At 31.8% G+C, this 22,423-nt stretch overlaps 3 protein-coding genes across 5 annotated transcripts; all 3 read right to left on the bottom strand.

Annotated features, from left to right (window-relative positions):
• Window positions 1-1,297: 1,297 nt before the first annotated feature.
• Window positions 1,298-12,090, bottom strand: LOC117234569 (protein Smaug homolog 1). The gene is made up of 9 exons (XM_033495925.1): window positions 11,934-12,090; window positions 10,068-10,405; window positions 9,672-9,990; window positions 9,343-9,587; window positions 9,148-9,258; window positions 8,707-9,078; window positions 8,443-8,602; window positions 8,074-8,326; window positions 1,298-7,993 (listed from the first exon to the last, which is right to left on the bottom strand). Exons 2-9 carry the CDS (start codon window positions 10,279-10,281, stop codon window positions 7,826-7,828), a joined length of 1,842 nt encoding a protein of 613 aa, XP_033351816.1. The 5' UTR covers window positions 10,282-10,405; window positions 11,934-12,090; the 3' UTR covers window positions 1,298-7,825.
• Window positions 12,091-12,936: 846 nt separating this feature from the next.
• On the bottom strand, window positions 12,937-14,194 carry LOC117234557 (protein yippee-like 5). Of its 2 annotated transcripts, none has more exons than XM_033495909.1 (3): window positions 14,065-14,194; window positions 13,766-13,960; window positions 12,937-13,128 (listed from the first exon to the last, which is right to left on the bottom strand). In XM_033495909.1, exons 2-3 carry the CDS (start codon window positions 13,924-13,926, stop codon window positions 12,939-12,941), a joined length of 351 nt encoding a protein of 116 aa, XP_033351800.1. In that variant the 5' UTR covers window positions 13,927-13,960; window positions 14,065-14,194; the 3' UTR covers window positions 12,937-12,938. The 2 variants fall into 2 exon arrangements, with proteins under 2 accessions (XP_033351800.1, XP_033351801.1); XM_033495910.1 differs by having other exon boundaries at window positions 13,766-13,927; window positions 14,065-14,154.
• A 1,863-nt stretch (window positions 14,195-16,057) lies between these two features.
• On the bottom strand, window positions 16,058-22,409 carry LOC117234603 (HMG box transcription factor BBX). Of its 2 annotated transcripts, XM_033495984.1 has the most exons (9): window positions 22,228-22,409; window positions 21,904-22,143; window positions 19,411-19,611; window positions 18,726-19,181; window positions 18,424-18,611; window positions 18,210-18,332; window positions 18,023-18,130; window positions 17,598-17,935; window positions 16,058-17,102 (listed from the first exon to the last, which is right to left on the bottom strand). In XM_033495984.1, exons 2-9 carry the CDS (start codon window positions 21,928-21,930, stop codon window positions 17,014-17,016), a joined length of 1,530 nt encoding a protein of 509 aa, XP_033351875.1. In that variant the 5' UTR covers window positions 21,931-22,143; window positions 22,228-22,409; the 3' UTR covers window positions 16,058-17,013. The 2 variants fall into 2 exon arrangements, with proteins under 2 accessions (XP_033351875.1, XP_033351876.1); XM_033495985.1 differs by having other exon boundaries at window positions 21,904-22,409.
• Window positions 22,410-22,423: the final 14 nt, after the last annotated feature.

Here is a 22,423-nt window from a genome sequence, read left to right as displayed (position 1 = left end):
TGCAGATTCTCAATGAAGAACAGGAGTCACAAGCGTACCACCTTGTCCTCTGAACTTATTATACTTTATGCATTTAAAGAATCGTTAAGTAGGCTATAAGTATTTATTACTATTTCGTAGTTACTTGTACTAGGTACGAAAAACGCACGTTAACACGTAATTATATTGAAAGCAGATTTGACGATATAAAGTGTTTTACAGAGAGAACGAATCTTTTAAGGCGAGGCGATTATAAAAGGCGTGAAATAAATTTCTCGTATATTTGGTAATTTAAAAAAACAGATGCAATCTGAAAACGACGCGCTGTTATATTATTAAGTCTACCTACGTGTATGTACCTAATAATGCCCGTGCTAAAAAGTTTATGAAATCTTGTTTAGGTACGGCCTTCGACGATATCGAAGCAGGTCTAAATATCGATATTATATGACGGTAATGTACTAACGTTTACTGTATCCTTCGTGACTAAAGCGCAGCAGGATTGTCTTTCGGACAGTTCAAAAACTTTGAAATGTATCTGAAATAAATATCATTTAGAGAACTATCATAACGCCATTTTTTCTTTATCTAACGGTATAATCCATCGAGGGCCAAAGATCATTCTGAGATCATTCTACACTCTACAATTCCAAGAATTTGCTCAACGGACGCAATCTTAATTTTGGTTGATTGAGTCGTTGAATTGGTCAAAAACAAAGATTCTGGTACTTTATCTCGCTACCAGAAGGAATTAGAAATTGCATTTCTCACGTAGTACAACAGATTCTTATAATTAATAGAATGAAATAAAATGTATACCACGACTATCCGATAACAGAAAAGGAACTATTTAGTGAATTTCAAATTAATAAAACATTATCTCGTACACCACACAAACCTCGAATGATAAAATTATTATTGCGGATGATACCACGTGAGTTACATTCTAAAACATAAAAGATGCCATCTTGTACACTTACAACAAACGATCAATCCACCATTATCACACCAAACGACTAACATTTCGTTTGCCACATTAATACGTTACCACAGATTATGACAATTGCAGACCTTACAGACACATTAATATTCTTCGACATCTCAAGAATTTTGAGAATTATTCAGCTTATTATTTTTTATTTAGAAAAACTATGTGCGTTAGACGAAGAAAACATATATTTATAACAACTACAGTAGTTGTACTAATATATCTAAAAAAAAAACAGTTGACTAGTTGATTATTAGAAACAAATATATAGAAATATTAATGTCACTTTAACGCCACTGTACCTATAAAGAGAAGAACACAACCATTAAGTTGTTTGCGTATGAAAAATTTTTTATTGAAAAATGTTCTTTCACGCTACAACGTCAGTATACCTTCGTCTATTTAACGTTATAACAGTACAAAAATTGCATTTTTACAAGTTATCCAGCTTACGTGACTAAAATATCCCAGTTAGCAATCTGATAATTCAAAAGCTACGTCTCTTAATAATTAACAGAAGGCGCCGTGTATAGCAGAGGCATTCTTTGGCCAAAACGCAACATACCAGTCTCAAATGGAATTCATCCACCTTCGATAAATCAATCGGATCGATAAATTCATCTACAATGTGTATCTATCTCGTCAAATATCGACGAATTCTCTGTCTCTCCTGTTTAATACCAGAATAGAATCGGCGTTTGCTTTACGGTTCGCTGAATTTGCTACTCGAAACTTCGTCCGAGACGATACGTCGTCTCGTGTTACGCACATACGCGCGATTTGGAAACAGGAGAATCGAAGAGAAAACAACAACGAGAAAAGAAAGGAAACAAAAAGAAAAAGAAAAGAGAAGTGTTCCGTATCGTTCGAACCGTAATGCATAAACGACCGAATCGAACGCAATCGACAAGATACAAAAAGCTAAACACATTCAACGTGCTTCGTACATGAACTTGTTAAAATTGAAACATGTCAAATGGTCGCGTTCGCCGGCCAAAGCACACCTAAAAAAAGAGCAGAAGCCCTTCCAACACGAAGAGGCGTTACATTTTCACGCGTGATTACACACAGATCGTCTTTCTATTCTTTCAGCTGCTCCTATTCCGTATAAACGCGTTTCTAAAGCGCATCTTCCGTTTTTGCCTAGCTTCTTTCTCTCGTCGAAGCAAATGTCAGTCGATGGTTGTTTATTTTGCTACCTGGGTTATCGTCAATGACGCTTTATTTCGGCCGGAAACTTGCTCTTTTTCGTTCGCTTTCTTTTTTGTTCCTTTCTTTAATATATACGCTGTTAGCGAAAATTTAATTTCTTCCATTACTTACGTCCTTCGAGACGATGAGTTCTTCGGCTACATGTTCTCACTTGTTTTTTGTAATCTCGATCTCATCGAGATACATACTACGCGTACGCTCTAAGTATGTAGACTACGGATATTTATGCAAATTCATATTTTCATATTAATATAATCAGAAGAACGGAACATTAATTAGAAAATCGTTTCAACTATGAAATATTGTAATATATTGTACATGTACATTTTGTGTATTTTCGCGCCTTTACATTTCCTGTAGATGCATAAAAATCCGCAGTTGAGTTCTAAGTAGTCGATCACCTGAAACGCAAGCATCCGGCCAAAGAGTATATCCTGTGCTATATAGCGTTTTAATAACTCATTTGTCCCCGCGCCGGTACAAGAGATCATAATCTCTGAAGCGGATTAAAAGCAAATGCAACGAATGGATAAGCATGGCGACTGATCGTCGAGTGTCAAACGTCTGCGCATCTATAATGCGACGGCCTGTCATCTTGGCCGCCATCTTTGCACAACTCTGGCTGGTACAAATATCGGAGAATTCGAAGCTTTCACAAATTGATTTCTTACCGATCGAAATTACCAAAGCATTTTCCGCGTGTATAGAGCATCCTTTTAGAAGAATTCTTTGATAGCGTTACAGCCAACTTTTTCAGAAATTTCATAATATACTGACAAAGCTGGCTAGCTCTGAAAGATCTAAAAAAATAATATATATATATATATAAATTCTACGTGTTCCTATGAGAACTGAACCAAATTTGAGATACGCAGTTCAACGGTTTCGACCTTATGATCTATCAGTTCCCAAAATGTTTACTTTAAATTCTATTTAGGAGCCTTTTAACTCGTGATTTAACTGGGATATCAAATCTACGAAGTTCTATATGACTAGAGAACCCTTCTTAAATAAAATGCTTCATCTAACATCTTTTTTCCTTTCCATCTTTTAAAACATGCAAATATTCGAGGCAACCCGTGTCTTTTAAAACAAGTTATATATACAGCCTATTAGGATATAATTACTAAATATTTTCGAATCGATATTATTTAACGAAGAAAGATAAAGGACGGCGCAGGGAAGTAAAGATAAAAATCGGAGATAATAGTTCTTAATCGACGAGGGCAGTACAGTTGGTTACGTGTTCGTTGTTGAATTTGATTTTAAACATGTTCTATGCTACGAATATATAAAAAAATATAGAAGAAAGTTAAAAATAAAAAAATGTTCTTTTTCTTTTTAAATATGATTTCAATTTTATACGATGTGGAGGTAAAGTATTCACACATCATATTTTTCCAATCGACTTATACCGATAACGAAATCTAGTAACGCCAGGAAATCGTCCTTTTAAAAAGGCACTGCACCCGAAAGTCTCCAGAATTTCAATGGTGAGAATATAAATTTAACATCGTCTTATCCATTCGATGCTATCGAATCGCAGTAAGCTGTGCTTCTGCCGAAAGCCACCGCACCAGTTATCCCTCACGACTATATGAGGCAAAATTTATGGAATATTGTCCACGACCAAACAGTGGACTCGATATATAACGACAGCGTAAGTACTATAAGTGCAACGTTCCCTTCGTATCTCGTTTATGCGCGTGATGTACACCATAACTGCTTTGCCTCGTATCAAGATTGGCTTCAATGCAGACGATTTTGTTCGCAATCGTGGCGCCAATGGGATTCGACAGGTTCAAATTTTTAATGATTAGATTGCGGAGGTTTATCCATTTACGAAAAATTTAAATGTATGAAAACGTAGAGAATGCATACTGTAATATATATATGAATGTACAAAATATCTATAGCGAAGTACGTAATATTTAAAAAGTAGAACAAATTTCAACGTAAATCATGTGTTCAGTCGTATTCGTAAAAATCTGAATAAACGTTCGCAATCTGCTAATAATCTAATGCATGCGACCGTGTGACCTTGATATTGGAATATACACGGTATAAAATTGTGGAATCGCATAGCGTCACTTTCGCAAGAAATATCGCGTGGCTCGTTAGCATCGAAACCTGGCAAACAACAATTTTCTAAACAAAGACAGGGCGTCGACAAACGTATCGGATTTCGTATTCCTCGTTCTTTTCTCGTTCGTTTGTGATCGTTTCAGCGGTCGTCGATCTTTGGCAGAATCACGCTTCCGTTACATTTTTCTATTTCTTCTTCTTCTCTTTCTTTTTTTTCCTTTTTTTTAATTTTTTCTGATAAACACATCATGCATGTTCGCTCGATGCGAATAATATCTCTTTGCGTTTCTTAGCTAGTTCAGGTCCTGCCCTTTTTAAAATTGATCGCGTTTATTTAGATACTGCGTTTCAGTATGAAATAATAAATCCTACGTTGAACGAATTTCCTGAAGTCGTTTGGAAGCAGTCTTTCAGCTTTTATTCTTGCATGCGTTAACGCTAAAGTCGTCGTATATATCTTTTTCCTCCACCTGTTTTCTTCTCTCTCTCTAGATCTTTCCTCCTATCTTCGTTCTTATCTTCTTTCTTTTTTTTTTTTATCATTTCTTATCTTTTTTTCATTTAAGGATTTTAAATCGCGCGCGCTCGCCCTCGCTTTCACTTTTTAACCTTCATTCGTTTCTTTTCTTTCTTTTTTTTTCCTTTCCCCGTTTTGCGCAATTAAATGTACAAATAATATCTATACACATTTAAAAGTGGTAGAAATTAGAAATTGTATTCACGTTTGACTAGCTTTTGACCGTCTCTCCCGAAAAATTATTACGTGTTTGCCTTCCTGTCTATATACGAAACATCTCTGGGATTCTAGTCGGATATACGTAATGTCCGTCTGTGTATACGAGTGTTTATGTATGCATGCTATATGTACGTGTATATGTATACGTGAATAGGATGAGCGTATACGTAAAATCGTATATGAAACTCGATTCTTTCGTCAATTTGTTCTTTTTTTTCCTCATAATTATAGAAAGGGGGAAAGAATATGGGGGATGAATGATCACCGCAAAATATCGTATCGATTGATCGTTCCTCTAATCTAATCCTTTCGTGTAGACGATTTCTTTTTTCATTCAAACAGGCTAATTAATTAACCGAGAAATCACCGCGCGCCATTACGTAGATTCATGATCCTAATAAGAGTATAATCATTAGAATAAATCGTTATAACCTAGATATATAGCTAGCAAATTACTCTCTCGTTAACTTGATATATACTCTCACATGCACGCACATACAAACGTATTCTCTTCTTCTCCCGCCCTTTCATCCAATTTTCTCTTTCACTCGATTTTTTGTCTTCATTCTCTCTTTCCTCTCGCGCTTCGTTCTCTAATTCTTAATATTTTGACAGGTTTTTCCTTCCACAGTCTTCCAATTGTTTTTATTCACGCGGCCGTGCAGCTGTTCGAGAATTAAACGAATGTAGAAACGCCCGAAATTCACCACGCGGCTCACGGCGCGTGAATTGTTCAGTCTTTCGTTTATATATTTGTTTTTTTTTTGCTTATTTGTTTGCTTGTCTCATATATTGTTTATCGATACGTTATATCAGTTTATCGCTAATACTATTATATTTAGTTATTAAATTTAATCTTTCCCGTATCTTTACATGTTCCTTTTTCTTTCACTTCTGTTTCTCGTTCTTTCATCATAATCATCGCCACCCGTTTCATCTTTTTTCTTTCTCGTATCTCCTTCTTTCTTCCTAACCTTGTTGCACGAAAAATATTATGCTACGGTTTTACTCGCGACGTAGTTACGATTAAAGTGCTAATAAGTGCATTTTATATAGTATGGTGTACGGTTATAATTTAAAGCCACAGATTTCGATGTCGCATCATGAAAGCATAATGCAAGTTTTTCTTTCAGTTCTAGCATTCCTCGACTCGTTTCGCTACATGTGTATATTTAATTATTTAGTCTTATACCCTTCTTAGCGTTCGTTAGCACGAGACATATACCTTTCTAAGGCCTTAAAAAATCCGTTTATTATTAATAATCTCTTCGCCTTCTTCCCCTACTCCCTCTTTCTTTCCTTCAGTACTTCCTATCCTCTTCTACTTATAGTTGTTAACTGCGACTTTAAAAGAAGAGACACGTGGTAACTCTCTCTCTCTCGCTTTCTCCCTTATCTTCTTCCTCGCGTAAAAGTATAAAGAATCACGAGATCTGTGCGCAAACTACAAAGTATACACACCGCTGCATGTCATCTTTTCCTATTCTTTTTTCTCCAACAATCGTGATTGCGAAGGCGAATTTAGAACGTGTACATGCGACAGCGCTTCGTCTCTTTCCTTTCTTCCTTTTCTTTCAATGTATGTAACGAAGTAATATTGTGTATTATATCTTTTAAGTATGATTTTCCATTTCCTCTAAGGAGAACTATACAGTAATAATGACGATAGCGGGGAGAGTATAATGTTATAGTATTAGCAGTACTCATAATAGTAAGAGTAGTTGTGAGGGCTACTTGTAGTAGGGTAATGGTAATAGTAATAGCATAGCTGATAGATGATAATGGTAGAAACAGTCGTAACGATAGGAGGGTAAAAATAGCAATAGCGTGAAAGCATATTAATAATGGTGTTAGTGGTCACCCAGAGAAATGGTAGTAAACGGTAGCAGTAATAAGAGTTTACATAGTAATAATTGTAGTAATAACTATAATAATGATGATGATAATAGTAATAATAATATGACAAGCAGTAAAGACAATGATGAACATAATGAGAATGATGGTGTGGCGAATTAGCTATCGGCCGGAATAGTAATAAACGATGGTGACAAAACATAGAGTAATAAGTAGTAGCAATAGCGGCGGTGGCAATAAGAAAGTAGAACGGAGAGATAATTATCGTAGTAATGTTAAAAAGAAGTAAAATCAGTCAGTTCGTTAAAATGAATACATTAGTATATAATGTGTCCTGGCGCTTAAAATCAGACAAATTCCATTTCCCGAAATGGATAACACACGAAGATAATAATATTGCAAACATCGCACAATTAATGTGGTGTACCTTTTTCGTCCCCTTTTTTTTTCGTTTTAATATATGTTATACGTTTTTTTATCCGCTTCCCATAAAATTCTATCTCATATGTGTATACATATATATTCTTTATATAATACATTTATATAGATGCAGCAATTAGTCAAGGAAAGAATCTATCTTCCTAATAGCATTTGGCTTGCCAAATTCTGTCAGTTTCAATTAAATAGTATAATTGCATCAGATATAATAAAAAATATTTTTTTTTAGTTTTCCTTCGCGCGTCGTTCTGACATCGCAAAACTGGGTTTTCTTGGTGTAAATGTCTCAAATGTTGGACATTTCATTTGGTAGGTCTATTAAAGCGTGAGAATGCATGCACGTTTATACGTGCTACTTGTCAGCATTTATCATTGCTGTCGGAGTCTCTTTATTCTCGCAAAATGTAAGGACGTCAGTCTTGCCTTCGACTTTGAAAGAACGGAACTCGGACATATATGTCGTTTTATAATTTTTCTGTTTTTAACAGGACTTACTTGTGTAGATCCAGTCAAGGAAAAAAACAAAGAATTGATTAGGCCTCACCGAAACCACCGATTGCTTGTTCCGTCATTCTTAAACAAAGAGATTCGAGACGAGAGTTGATTTCTGGCTCCGTTGTTTCGGATGCGTTGTTGCTACTCGGGCTAAGAAAATGATCCCTCGGTGCACTGTATGTGCGTTGTAACGTTCTTTGTAACTGCTAAAATGTGAATAGAAATTAATTTTTCTCGTGAAAAAGCTCGCATCTAAATGCGAAATTAAGCTTAATAAAAAACGTACCTGTAAACTAGATTCTTGTAAACTAGGTCGCTTTTTGGTCGCGTGGACTGGACGTAAAGTATTCTGATTTACGCTTTGGTTCTGATTATTTTGTAAATATGGTGTAGATATACTGTTTCTGTGAGTGCTAACCACAAAAGAATTGTTTTGCGGATGTGTATTATGGACGTGTCCTAAGTTTAAACTTGGTTTTCTATTGTGCTGCTGGGGGTTACAGTACCTTCTATTATTGTAGCCATAATTATGTTGCCATCTGAAATTTTAATTGTACGAATGTTAATTATATATCCAGCTATTTATTTCGAACTTTATAATTATCATGATTTCAAAAGAAAAGTTATTTCTTTTAGTTATTCCTCTTTTCCTTACTTTGAAATCGGTCGTGGATTTCCAAGTCTACTGCGCCATTGTTGTACCTTCTCCTTTTGATTTGGAGTAAAGCAATCATGCTGCAATACTTTCTCTAATATGTTAATACAAGCGCATAAAATACCGTCATCCACGCTATCCAGTGCCAACCGGCTACACACTACAAAACAAACAAACACGACGTGTTAGAATATTTTTATTCTTGTTATCTGGTATATATCATATTATCTTGAAACATTACATTAATAATTACACAATACTCACGTTTTCCAAGAACCTTGGTGAATTGTGCAGGTATATCCTGAAGATCATTTTCTTGGCTGGGTTTCATGGGAGTAGCTAAGATAATTTTTAATTCATCGATCGTATTAATCAATACTGTCGGACCTTGTAAAAACGAAGCCGATTGTGTATTATCGCGCGTTGGTTGTAATAAGTCTTTCTCTAAATTTAGAAGTGTTGTATAGCGTTGTTGCAATTTTGCGATAGAAAGGGCTAATTTATGTCGGGCCCCTTTCGTCACGCCTTGTTCTGCTAATTGTTCCTCAGTTAATTGAAGCATTTCTTCGTAACTGAGAGTAACAAACAGATAACTATATTTATGAAGGCGTAAAGTTTTAAGCCATGATGGGACATCTGAAAAATAGATAATATGTTACTTTTCTTATCGATGAAGCGTAAATTTATGAAATTATATATACGTACCTCTCATACCACTAGCAAGCGATCGAGTAGATGTTTCATCTAAACGCCCTTCGCTGCCGCTACTTGCGCAAGAACTTTGAGGACTCAGTGGGCCTAATCCAATAAGATTGCCTGTTTAGAAACCAACAATTATTCAAATAAAATAAAAGTATAATCGAAATACTCTTGTTAACATTAACTTCAAATTAATCTAACTTGTATGATCCCCAGATACGCTGAAACTTCGTGGCTTATGTTTAGTTGTGCAATTTATATTGTTACTGCGATCAACAACTTCTAGATGATGAGATGGAGCAACGGGTGGTGTTAAACTGTTCGATCGTCGTTGACGAGTTACAGGTGGAGGAAATTGCAAATTGAAGGCAGTGCCTGATTGTGTGCCAAATAAACTTGTCTGTTCACTTTGCTGTTTAGAATTTCGCTGCCATGCATTATCCCATCTAAATTAAAAGTAAATAAAATTAATATAATAAATATATACATAAATATTATACATAAATATTATATAACTGTTTCTAATTCACCTAATAGTAGTACTAGTGTACTCCTCGAGACTGTGTATTGGTGGTGTACCACTAATACGTTCTTCAAGATGTCGAAGCCACTGAGTCAAAGAACGTCTATCTTGACTAGTTATAGCTGGATGAATCAAACAATAACTTAACAGTTGTTGAGTTTGTTCGGTAAATTGCCCTGTAGTTACACAATGGCTTACTAATTCTGGTATTGCTACTAAGTAACATTGTTTGCACTCTATATTCCCAGGCCTTAATAATGGCAAATGTGTTAAAAGTTGATTTATAGCAATTTCTGTTGATTCTGATAGCAATGAGTTAATAAATGCTACAACAACATTTTTTGGTAAAAATCATTTACATTTGCAGACTCTTAAATTCGTTTATACCAATTATAAAAATTACCTGGATTATTAGCATTTAGTTCCTGTGAGTCTAATTCAGAAACAGAGTGCAAGGAATGCTGCACTGCTTGTGCAAGAAACCTTGCTTGAACTGCAGGAATGCGACGAAGTAGTGCATATAAAACTACAGTTTGCTCGCATTCATTCCATTGTGAGAAAACTCGAGTCAATTCACCAACTTGTTCGCAGAATAGAGCACCGGGTGACCACTTCATTTTTAACAGTGCTTTAGTGATAAGGAGCAAATATTAAAAGCTCCAATTTTTTTTTGGATTATTCGGATTATGATTCAATTGTGTTCCAATAATATTTAAACAAAACCAGGTATGTGCCAGCACTCTGTATTAAATATAAAGAATATTTACATTTTTAAGATGTATTCTATGTAAAATAATTTATTAGGAATTTAACCCTAATGTCCTCCCAGAATCTAAATGAGGATTATATTTTAATAAATATTATTAAGATATAAACAGTTATCAAATATTTGGCTTTTACTATTTTTTGCATAGTTAAATATTTAAAAATAAAATTATACAATATATCAAGGACAATCTAATTCATTTGAAATTTATTGCTAAAATATTGTTCTAATACCAATACAATACATTTTTAATATTAAATTCAATAGGGTAATGTTAATAATGATTTTATATGAGTATACACATTTATTTGTATGTAATATATAAAAAAATCTTATTATATACATACATAATAGAATTGCATGGTTAACTAAAATACATCTTTAAAAACTATCTTTATATTAACTGTATTATAATACTCAAATAGCAAGGATTGCAGATTTCAATTATTCGAAAGTTAATTATTAACTTTTATATCTTAAATCACCCATAACTTTATCGTTTTAACCTAGTATCATAAAATTAATATTTAACATAAATTAACATATCAACTTTCTAGAACAGTGAAAGTGTGCAGCAAGTAAAATCGAACGCCTAATATTAATTAGTCTTACAAAATTATTATATTAAACCTACTTGTATTTATTTCAAAAATAAAACTTATAACGTACAACGTACCATAAAAAACAATAACAATAATTTATTACAATTAGGTACACTAAATATTCCAAATAATTTTTTCACCAACTATAATACTGTAAACACTACTTTAGTCTTCAGAAAAGAAATATATTAATTCTGTAATATCGAATCGTCGGATTTTTTCGGTCTTTATAGGCGTATAACGAAGTCTAATGTCCAACATAACCTCAAAATATCTGTGTACACTGCATCGATATGTAGGTACATCGATAAGAATTCCACTGAGGTCAAGTTTGTTTACCCCGCGATGCGTGTGTATTTATAGCTTTCCTGTTACGATCCATTCGGCGGTGCAATGGCACCGTGTGCGAGACTTTACATGCCTCTAACACTGATAGATAAGATACGATTCTTTCTACGGACAGAAATAACGCAACTGTTCATCAAAGTTCCACCAAAGGCTCTAAAACCCTCATATGATAAAACTAAATATTTCTTAGAAAAATTTCATTTTGTATTTCCGTAGAATTCTTCGAGTCGCGTTCGTTGGTGCCGCTGCTATCTTTGTGTGCGTGGGATAGTAGAGGGGAAAGGACAGAGAACGAACAGAGAAAAACAAGAGAATAAAAAATAATTCGTTTATGTATTAATATTAATCGACTTTCACAGTAAAACGTATATGTAGTAGAATTATCGAAATTGTCACGAAATAGGTGAAAGGGATATTCTATAAATGTAACAAATATACTGCTACTGTGCGACTAGCGCTCGGCCATTGAGCCGAACAGCAAACAACAAATTGTATGCTGAAATCGGTCAACGCGTTTATGCTATATAATATAGCTACATATTGATATAATTACCGTATGCAAGGCTGGAAGTGGCTGTTCCACAAGTTCGTTGTGTCCCTTGCAAAATAACAACAATACACAATTATAGCATTTTAGACGACGTCTAGTTAAAGGAAACATGTATCCACCATGCGGTATGGTGGGCTTACGTGACCACACTGGTTCGTCGTCGCAACTCGTTGCAGAACTTCACCTCTGCTATTGGACCACGCTCGAATGATAACAACCAATCGTGCTATAACTTGGGGCGCGGTTCATTTGTGTCTCAAATGTACGTCGATTTTGTTTGGCTTTTTAGTATACGTTCAAAATTCAATTAGGTTTCTTTCTATTTTTAGTGTATCTTTATTAATAAACTGAGGATTTTTATGCAATTGTGAGAAATTTAAAAATATCAGAATGCAGAGTGCATTAATATTAAAAATATATAAAATATTCAAAGTACAATATCCGTTTTAATATTTGAGGTGAGTAAAACAAATATTTTCTGAGGTTCTATTTTATTAGTATTATATATTCATAAAAATATGAATTTGCATAAACATCCGCAGTCTATTTATTGATCAATGTAGATAAAAATATGATTAAAATATTGTTTGTAATAAACTAACAAATTCTCTGAGATTTATTAAGTTAATTAATATATTTGGTCGTAGTTTACAATTTATCTTACTTATTCAATATAATCTATATTTTTCTTTACAATAAATTTTAATATAGAAAAACATAGAAATATTTAAAATTCTAACACAATAATAGACCGAACGTTTATTTTAAATCTGACCTAGCACAAAATACATTGTTGAATGAAAAATAGCTTTAAAATAATAATATATGTTTCATGTTTACAAAAATATGAGATATTAGATATTATATATAAATCATCGTATACTCATACAATAATCTTTTCTTTTTGATTATTTCAAATAACAAAAGAACACAGAAAAGTAGGACAACTGATTTAGCACTGACTATAAAGTATTCTTATCCTATGGCGTGCTACTTATGTGTATGCTATTAAATATTGTCGCCCATTCCATCGCTCTCAGTGACTAAAGCACGTTCCAAGATGACACGGCCTTCCTTGTATCGTTGATTCTCGTCTGTGGCAAATTCATACACCCACCCAAGTTTAGCATCACAGTTTTTGCAGCTGACATCTCGGACCATGTGACGACCCGTCAACATCACTCTATCCTGTACCTCGCTGTGTATCATTGTAGACAAATTAAATTATGAATAGGCAAAAATCATATAAGATTATTCCATTAGTACAATTTCTCTGAGATTTTGTACATTTACGAATGGTATCCTGTGTGCTAAATAATGTTAAAAAGCTACATATGTATAAACAGCAAAAATCATGTACCTAAGAATAACATATAATAAACATAAAATAAGTAATAAAAGTTACAAACATTTAAATAATCAATGAAACAATAAAATTATTTTTATTTGAAATAATGATAAGTTTTTTTAGAATGACAAAGTTTCTTTAAACTGTACTAATAAATCTTAACGTAATATACAAATAATACAATGAAGATATCAAAACAAAATGACGCCATGTTGTTGTACCTTTTGTAATTAATTTTACAAACAATTACAGTTCTCTTTCCCATATGTTTAAACACATTCTCCTCTAACGGATAATTCGAGTTTTTACTTAAATTCAACTCCTCTGTCCCTCTTTCTTAGGTACATGAGTATAATAACATTCCACCTTACACAATTGTCTTTGTCAAGCGCGAGAATTTTCAAAAGGTAGAAATGTAAACATAAACTTATTGTATATTACGTTTGACGTTAATTTATTTAAAGGAACAAAGGAAAAACGCGAATACCTGTAATTCAAGTTGACGACTTTGTTAAATAGAAAAGCACGGCCTGTCGCGCCCGTAAAACGCGTGCTTATCAGCTGACCTCTGTTTGTAAGATTGGTGTCACAAGAAGCGCAGGAGAATAACCGAGTACCTCCGATGTGTTCCAAGAAAATTACACCCATCCTGAAATATCGTAAATCTCTTTCCAAGTATCTACTGTGAAATAAAAACGACTTGGTAGATTCAAGCGAACTGCATTGACTCTACAAACAAGCAAGTCATGTAATTTGATGTAGTTGTCACTACAGCGTGATACATACACTACGCTACACAACAATACTATCCAAATGCTTGAGTCTGTCAAGCTGTTTCAATCATGATTCATAGATTTCAAACTTCTAGATGGTACAACCGCCTACGAAAATTTTAAACTCGTACGCTGCGATCAGAGCGACGCTGAAAAAAATACAAAAATGACATACAAGATAACATTGCATCAAAATTATTTCATGATTATTTATAAAGCTACATGTTCTATAAACATATAATTCTTTTAATTTCAATACAAAATTATTGTCTCTAATATAAATTTTCTTTCGATATGAATATTATTACATACATAATCAACAGTTTAAAAATGGTTTAATAAAATAGTGAATAATTTGAAAGCAAAACATTTTGTATACAAGTCGTAATTTTAAAATGAGAACGCAATATTTAGGTAAGTTTAAATCGAAATTAAAAGAACTATATGTTTATAAAACATATGTCACTATAAATAGTCATGAAATAAGTTTGATGTAATGTTATTTAACGGTCTTATATGTATATTTACGAAATTTATTTACTTATATCAACATCAATAGCGATACGTGAAAATTGATTATTTTTTAAATTAATAAAAAAATAGAAATGTGTAAAACGAAATACCAATGAGAGGATGAACAAGACAGATTTGTAATCTTAACGTTAAAAATCACAACTGAGAAGAAACATGTATATATATTATCTATATTTATACACGAGCAAATTAAATAAAACATAAGCATCATAATATATTTTTGGAAAATGACGAAAATGCCGCAAATACATATTACTCAAATATTTATTTAATTTCATGCCTCATAGAAGTATTCCTATGAATTACTATCCATATTCGCGTCTAAAATACATATGCGAATTGGGAAATATTTTTAAATAAATACCATAAATAAACAACAACTCTTTTTTAATAAAAATTTTTAAAAAAATTTCTTTAAAAAAAGTAATAAGCTTTCTTTAGAATAAGACTCCTTACGCATTATTTTTTTTCTTTTTTAAAATAAACATACATTGAAAAAATGAATGTTATTTTAGAATAAGAACTGTTATATATATTATCCCTTTTGTATTCAAAATATCTTGTAAATAATTTCAAGAGATTACATCAAAATATTATATCTTTATTATTCATATAAACGGTATACAATATGTTACAAGTATATATATAATATAGATATATATATATATATATATATAATATGTATGTTCGTGTAAATTATACTTTTAAAGCTAGGTACATAGATGTTTGTGCAGTAAAATTCGAAACACTTTCCCTTAATTTTTCTTTTATAATTCCAAATATTCGGACGTTGGCCGTAAAAGCCTCGCTATAATTATGTACCGTAACCACAATTAGAAAATGTGGAAGGTATAAATGTAAAAGCCAAAAAACATTTAGAATTACGAAACGAATCGAAAATATATTGTTGGTCATTGTTTAATATCTATGTTCATATCTCTTCAAGGCACATTTGAAATATAATCAGTATACTCATTTCCATATTACAGAGGAATTTACTAACATTAATTGTTCCTATCATTTCACTAATAGTGTCTGGAGTTAGACTTCAATGAAATTAAAAAAGTGAGAAAGAAAAACGAGAGAAAAAAATCAATAGAAAAATATAAAATATTAAAAACTCCTTTAGCCAAAATCACAGACAAGTCCCTTACTTTCTCAAACAGAGCACAGAAACGCATTTTTCATGGTCTTAATTCTAGAATAATAGTTATATAAATATTATAAATATACATTCATATATATATACGTAGTCTTATCAAATTATATACATACACGTATACATACGCTTTCTGATATTGAATATTCGCTAATAATAAAATTTACATTTTTTATTTTGCATACGTAACGTTATTATGTATATTTACATGTACGCACGTACAGCATATAAACAGTGGTCTCTTTCATGTGTACATGTATATTGCGTATGTATATATATATATATATTTATACATATATATTTTGATTATATCCTTTTTTGATATTCAGATCATGAAGGATATCTTCCATAATACTGCACCTATTTCTATGTACATAAAATGTTTACAGAACATAATGAAATATAGATAAAACGTACGCCGATGATAATAACAAAAATAGTAACAAGTGACTTTGCAATTATTACGTGTTATCGTTACTACACATAGATATGATAAAATGCCCTGCTCATCGGCTTTGTGAAGGTTCACGATTTTGTTACCGTCCCTTCTTCATAGTATTTATAACATTTTATATTAAAAAAATTAATTTGCAAGATCAAATCCTTGCTCTGCCAATATCATCATAATACACGCTCACTAACACTCTTTTATTGCATGCACCTTTCCTTTCCTTCAGCGAATATTTACCTAGTCAGGTCCTATATGACTATAATACGTCCTTTGTTGGAAGTTGCACAAATTTCCCAATGAATATCAATATGCGGGCATTTTTATTTCAAGTTAGATAAAATGGCTATCATCTGCACTGCAGGTATTTATTAACAAGTATAGAATGCTTGACGTAACATTTTAATAATTACACGCAACGCAAAGTGAAAACTAGAATCTTTCTTCAGTATGTAATAGTAACAAGATTATTCATTAACAAACTATACAAGAAACTATATTCCATAAACCACATTTGTGGGACATTCATGCAACATAAAAGAAATATTTTTACATTTTGAGTGACGAAATAATTATAGCAGTCACAATATTAATATTCATATTAACAGCGATTAACGACATAGATATTAACAATAATAACGTAGTACATTTTTGATAAATCGGAAACGTTATTATCTTTTTTTTTTAACAGCAATCAAAGCAATTATTTCAATAATTCAGCTAATAAGAAATTGTATTAAGAAATAAATGAATAAGATTTTGGTTTACTTAGCACAAGTTTACGTCATGAACGACTGCTAAATATGAAAAATATATATCTCTTATGTATTATTTTTGGTAAGTTTTGTTCTGTTGGCGGCAACTGCTGCAAGACATGCCAGTGCTTCTAAGTCCGGCGATGCACACCATGCTGTCAATATTTACATAATTAATTAACTTGATAATAATTAAATAATATAAGCTTATATCGTATTTATAATAACAAACATGAAACGTAATATCCTCTATTTTCATAATCTTAAATATTTCAATTTTAAAACCAAGAATGTTTACAAATTATAAAACTTAAGTACAAGTGAAAACTTTGCAGATTGGAACGTAAATTTATGTTTTCTAACTCATACATAAATACCTTATAATATAAATTGAAGCTTTAGTTAACTGAATTCTAGTTCCTAATAAAAAGTACAATTTCTTCTTGTAACTTTCACTTCTTTATAGATGAAAACATAGATAATCTAAATAAAAGATAAGACAATTTTTATAAGTTTTTCTTTCATAAAAATAATAACGTTCCAATCTGAAAAATTTACAAGAAATATTTCTGTTATATTTATGAACAAAACACTAAGAAGTAAAATGAAAGTAAGAAATAAACAATACAGTTTATTTCGTCTATACTTACATTTATTGGGTTCCTCGATCTCAATTTGCTTTGAATCATTTATAGCTGCCGCGTTACGTGTAATGCTTTGTTTTCGTGCTTTCCTTTTTTGACTTCCAACTAAAAGTTTCTCAGCATCTTCTGAATTTTCACGTTCTGTTTGAGATATTTTTGTATTGTTTTGACTGTTTGCTTGATCGTTGCTGTCGAAATTATTCTGATGCCTTTTATTATTCGAAGTCGATGTTAATTTTTGTACAATTTTTTTCTTTTTCGTACGTTGTTGCTTCTTCTTTTCCTGAAATTCTTCTAAACTTAAAGATGGTAACGCTTCAATTTTCTTTTCTAAATTAAAGTCCCTACATAAGAAAATGAAAATAATACATTTTCGTTGTATATTACACAATATTTTAATGCGTAACACTATAAAATGACATTAAACTTACTCAGCTCGAAACCTTTTTCTTGCAGTCCATGGTCCAAAATCAACTTGTCCTTCTGCACCTTCAGTTTCTGTCTCTTCTGGCTTTGATGCTTCTATATTTCCCTCGGCGCTTTAAATAATACTTATATTATTTCTTTTTGTTTCCATATATATGATAAAAATGCAAATGATAAACGAATTTAAATTACCTTTCAACAAGATGCTCTAATTCGCCGCGAGAGCTATTTCCACCTTCACTACTCAAGGAATCTGTTTTTTCACTGACATTTGAAGAAATAGAGTTTCTTCTTTCAGTTGCTTGACCATCAGTGCTAATGAAAGCATCAATCAGAAGTAGGTTATTAATGATGAAATCATATTTTACATGTAACACAAGTTTAATGAAATATTGTAATTATTTACCTACGATTTCCAGTTTGTCTTCTTCTCTTAGGCTGCTGCCCTGATGCACCAACATTTTTCATTTGTTCTGCAAGGAACTTTTGATAACGTAAACCTTTGCATGTTCGTTCACTTCTAAAATTACTTTCTTCTGAAGGCATGTTCGTAGTTAGAAAATTATTTATTTCTGTTTTTTCATCTTCTGTATCCTAAATACAATTGTTAATGTTAGAAATGTGAAATTTTAAGAAATAGTACGACTATTTAATTATTTAAAAGTAGAAAATTTAATTAAGAAAAATTTGATTAAAAAGGTCCCTTACATATTGATGCACATTATTATTTGATTCAGATTTTTTTCTCTTTTTTGCATCAAAAAGATCAGCTTTACATTCTCTCTTATTATCAGATGAAAAAGGTACTTCTAAATATCTTTTTTTAGGAGGTTTTGGAACTTCAGTATCATTTTCAATCACAGAACCATTAATAGTCACTTTCTCATCTGCTGCTTGTGTCTTTTGAGGTGTAAATAATGAACTGAGGCCACCAATTTGGGATTCATCAGCTAATTTTCCTGGTTGAATTGATTGTCCATCTCGCTTATCAGATTTTGAATAATCGGAAGACTTGTTCTCACATTTTACACTTTCTACTATTTGCTCATTAGAATTTGTTTCTGCCTTTTTGTTTGTAGGCCTAGTATTCAAAGTACGTAAAGGAGGTGCTGGTAATTTGTACCACTTAAAGTCAGGATTTGCATTTAAGAATGCATCTTTGTACTGAAAAATTTTAAATTGTAATCATAAAAATTAAAATTAGGAAAATAAAAAATTTGTGATTAAAATTTCTAATATACAACTTAAAAAAAATATTTAGTTTTTAATACAAATTTGTGTAGAATTGTAAACAGTATTGAGTTTGTAAGATTTACAGCTGACTATGTCAAATTACATCAACAGTATAATTACTAGCATGACATTTAACTTCCTTCTTATGCAAGTAATTTACCTCCTGTGCTAGATTTGTATAAGAACGTTTTTGATCTGGATGAAGAGTGGCCCACCATTCTCCAAGAACTCTTGTAACTGCTCGATTTTCTAAATGTGGGAAACCAGATCGCACAGAACCACGGTGACGTTTACAAAAAATAAGAAAAGCATTCATTGGTCTCCTTGCATGGTGGGCTGGTTCTCTTAATTCTCGTGATTCCTAATTGTTAATACAATTTGACAGATCTATTAGTACATATCTCTTTACAAGTATATATATAACTGGTTAATAATAATTATGTAAAGTAATCTAATTGAAATAAAGTATGTGTGTGTATGTGTGTAATTATTTTCTATTTCTATTTAAATATAGTAAAAGTATGTTTTTAATACTATGTTAAACAATTAATAAGATATGAATTAAAATATTTGTAATTAAATTAACAAAAATATTTAGATATAAACACAAATACCATTTCTTAAATTAATATATATAACATATTTAGTTGTCATTTGTTACAAAAATTATATAATATGATATATAACAATAAAAAAATCACATATATTTTTAGATCAGAACAATATTCAGTTATATTACAGCACTTGTGAAACCTTAAAATCACATATCTTGACAGATTCTAAGGTCACATATGCTTATCTCTACATTCATAGATAATAGCAATATATTAAAACTAATTGTTTATATTAAATGTACAATTTAAAGAAATACACACAAAAATATGTTATTACTAATTTAAGAAATGGATGTATGTGCATACATTGCTCATCTACGTGTATATCCCTTTTTTAACAATGAATAAGAACAAGTATCATTTAAACATTTTTTGAATGAAATATTTACTAAAAACTATTATTAATATAATATACCAAATGGTAAATAATATGTTTTTTAGTTATTTATTCAATTAAGCACATTAAGAACGAAATTATAAGAATATTTTATCATTTTATGTAAGGTATATTAATTTTATAAAAATAATTTTCTTGATAAAAAAAACTTTATTGATTATTTAATTACGAGTGCAATTAAATGCATTACTTATAGTATACGTTATTCCCCATACTTTTTCTAATGTTCTATTCACGTCCATACTTAACGAATTGTTATACAAGTGATGAAAAAATGTAAACGTGAATCAACACACAAATATGACGGAGATTGTGCATATGCACGTATACAACGCATACATATACATAAGTGAATAAAATAAAAACAGAAATATATCCATTTTAATGGAATGTAATCTTTTCGTTATTTATCTATATCTTTTCAATATTTTTACCTTCACGATAAGTCAACTTTATTACGAAACAAGAGTATAATAAAAATATATTAATTTACATTCTGTGCACAATATTATGAAATCGGTCATAAAATTTAAACATTAACAGTACAAAATCACGAGAAAGATTCCATTTGCTGCGACGTTTGCAAAAACGATTTTTCCAAAAAAAGATTGCGTTCCATGATAACTCTAAGACAAAAAAGAAAATCACGTCTATTTATGGTACAACGAGGAGAACGATCTACAAATGCTTTGGATTGGTAGAGAATCCAATGTCAAAGGAATGAAAGATTCGCCACATTCCCGAAATATTTCGTAATAATATTGACAATATACGATTAATATAAAAATTGACGGTAGTAGTAGCAGTAGTCTCATTGAAAAAGAAATATAGATATCCGCCGTCATAACAGGCATATGTTAATTTTCGTATTCTGTCTAATTACTTCAGCTGCACAAAGTCCAGGATATTTTCAGTATGAAATGTCGCAATTCCTCACTAATTTCGATTTATCTAAAAATCGGATCGTTAGTCAAAAATATAATGAAAAATATAATGAAGGAAGTATAGTCAAAAATTGTTAGGGCATGTCGGTTGTCATACGTCGCAGCTTTCGTTAATGCTATTGTACGTTGATTGCCTCGATCGCACTACCTATCTCTGTCAAATTCGTACGAGCTTTCGATGTTTTGAAAAAAAATTTGCAACATATTTCATATGAACCAGTCATCGAAGAGAATTGCACTTTGCACATTTTTTCCAAGACCTCATGACACCTTTCCGATCATCTACTGACAGCTGCTTGTGCAAATGTAAATACTGCATATAACAATTTATACGTCTTTCTATGCACCGATGATCTGGCAAATATTTGAATGAAGTGAAACGTCCCTTGAAAAAATTCCCATTCACGCAAAATGCTACTATATTCTTGTATAATTCGTTCTTGAGTCCCTCTAATTGTCAAATATTTATTAACATAGAACTAAGCCCAAGACGTTGTTGTTCCTTTTAGTATGACTAGTCTCGAGACATTGTATAAATCCCGTTTTTTGACTCAAAATCATCGCGAATAAATCACACGTTCGACTGTTCAGAATGATAAATTTAACCTTAGACAGTATTACGAATTCGCTGTTGACACGGGCGTATCGAAAAGCCATTGGCAATTCGAGAAAAATACAATGTATTTCTCCCTACTCACCTTGCGTTGTTGCTCGTTGGCAGCCATTTCTGATTTCACTTGACAATTCACTCAGCGGCGCATAATAAAGATAAAGCTTCGGCACTGAGTGTCCTCTCTTTTCCTCCGTATCTTGCTTTCTTTCTCTGGCTCTTTTCCGTGCACGAATTAACCTCTCCTTCTTACGTACTATTTCTATCTTTTTCCTCCTTCGATGCCTTCGTCCACATTTGTTTCTGGTGGCCCACGTGAAAGAAAATTCTGGCAAAAAGTCACGATATTTTATCACATTTCACGAAATTTATTAGTCGCTTTGAAAAACATTTCGGGCTATGTTTTACTCACAAGTCACACAAACAGTATTATTCCAGCGATTTGTGTTTGCAACTAAATCATTTGTCGTGCAAACGTCACGAATCTACAAACGTCACTGTTAAAACCAGTCACGCGCCTATATGTGCTCGTTCCAAAAGAATTAATCTGAATGAATCAATAGATTCTAAATCGTATCGACTGCTAATATTATTTTAAGTCTCTAATG

This window comes from Bombus vosnesenskii, unplaced genomic scaffold (genome assembly GCF_011952255.1).
Source record: "Bombus vosnesenskii isolate JDL3184/JDL3185 unplaced genomic scaffold, Bvos_JDL3184-5_v1.1 scf7180000013305, whole genome shotgun sequence".
NCBI lineage: Eukaryota > Metazoa > Arthropoda > Insecta > Hymenoptera > Apidae > Bombus > Bombus vosnesenskii.
Note: the sequence above shows the minus strand (reverse complement) of the source record. Positions and strands in the feature narration are given on the sequence as shown.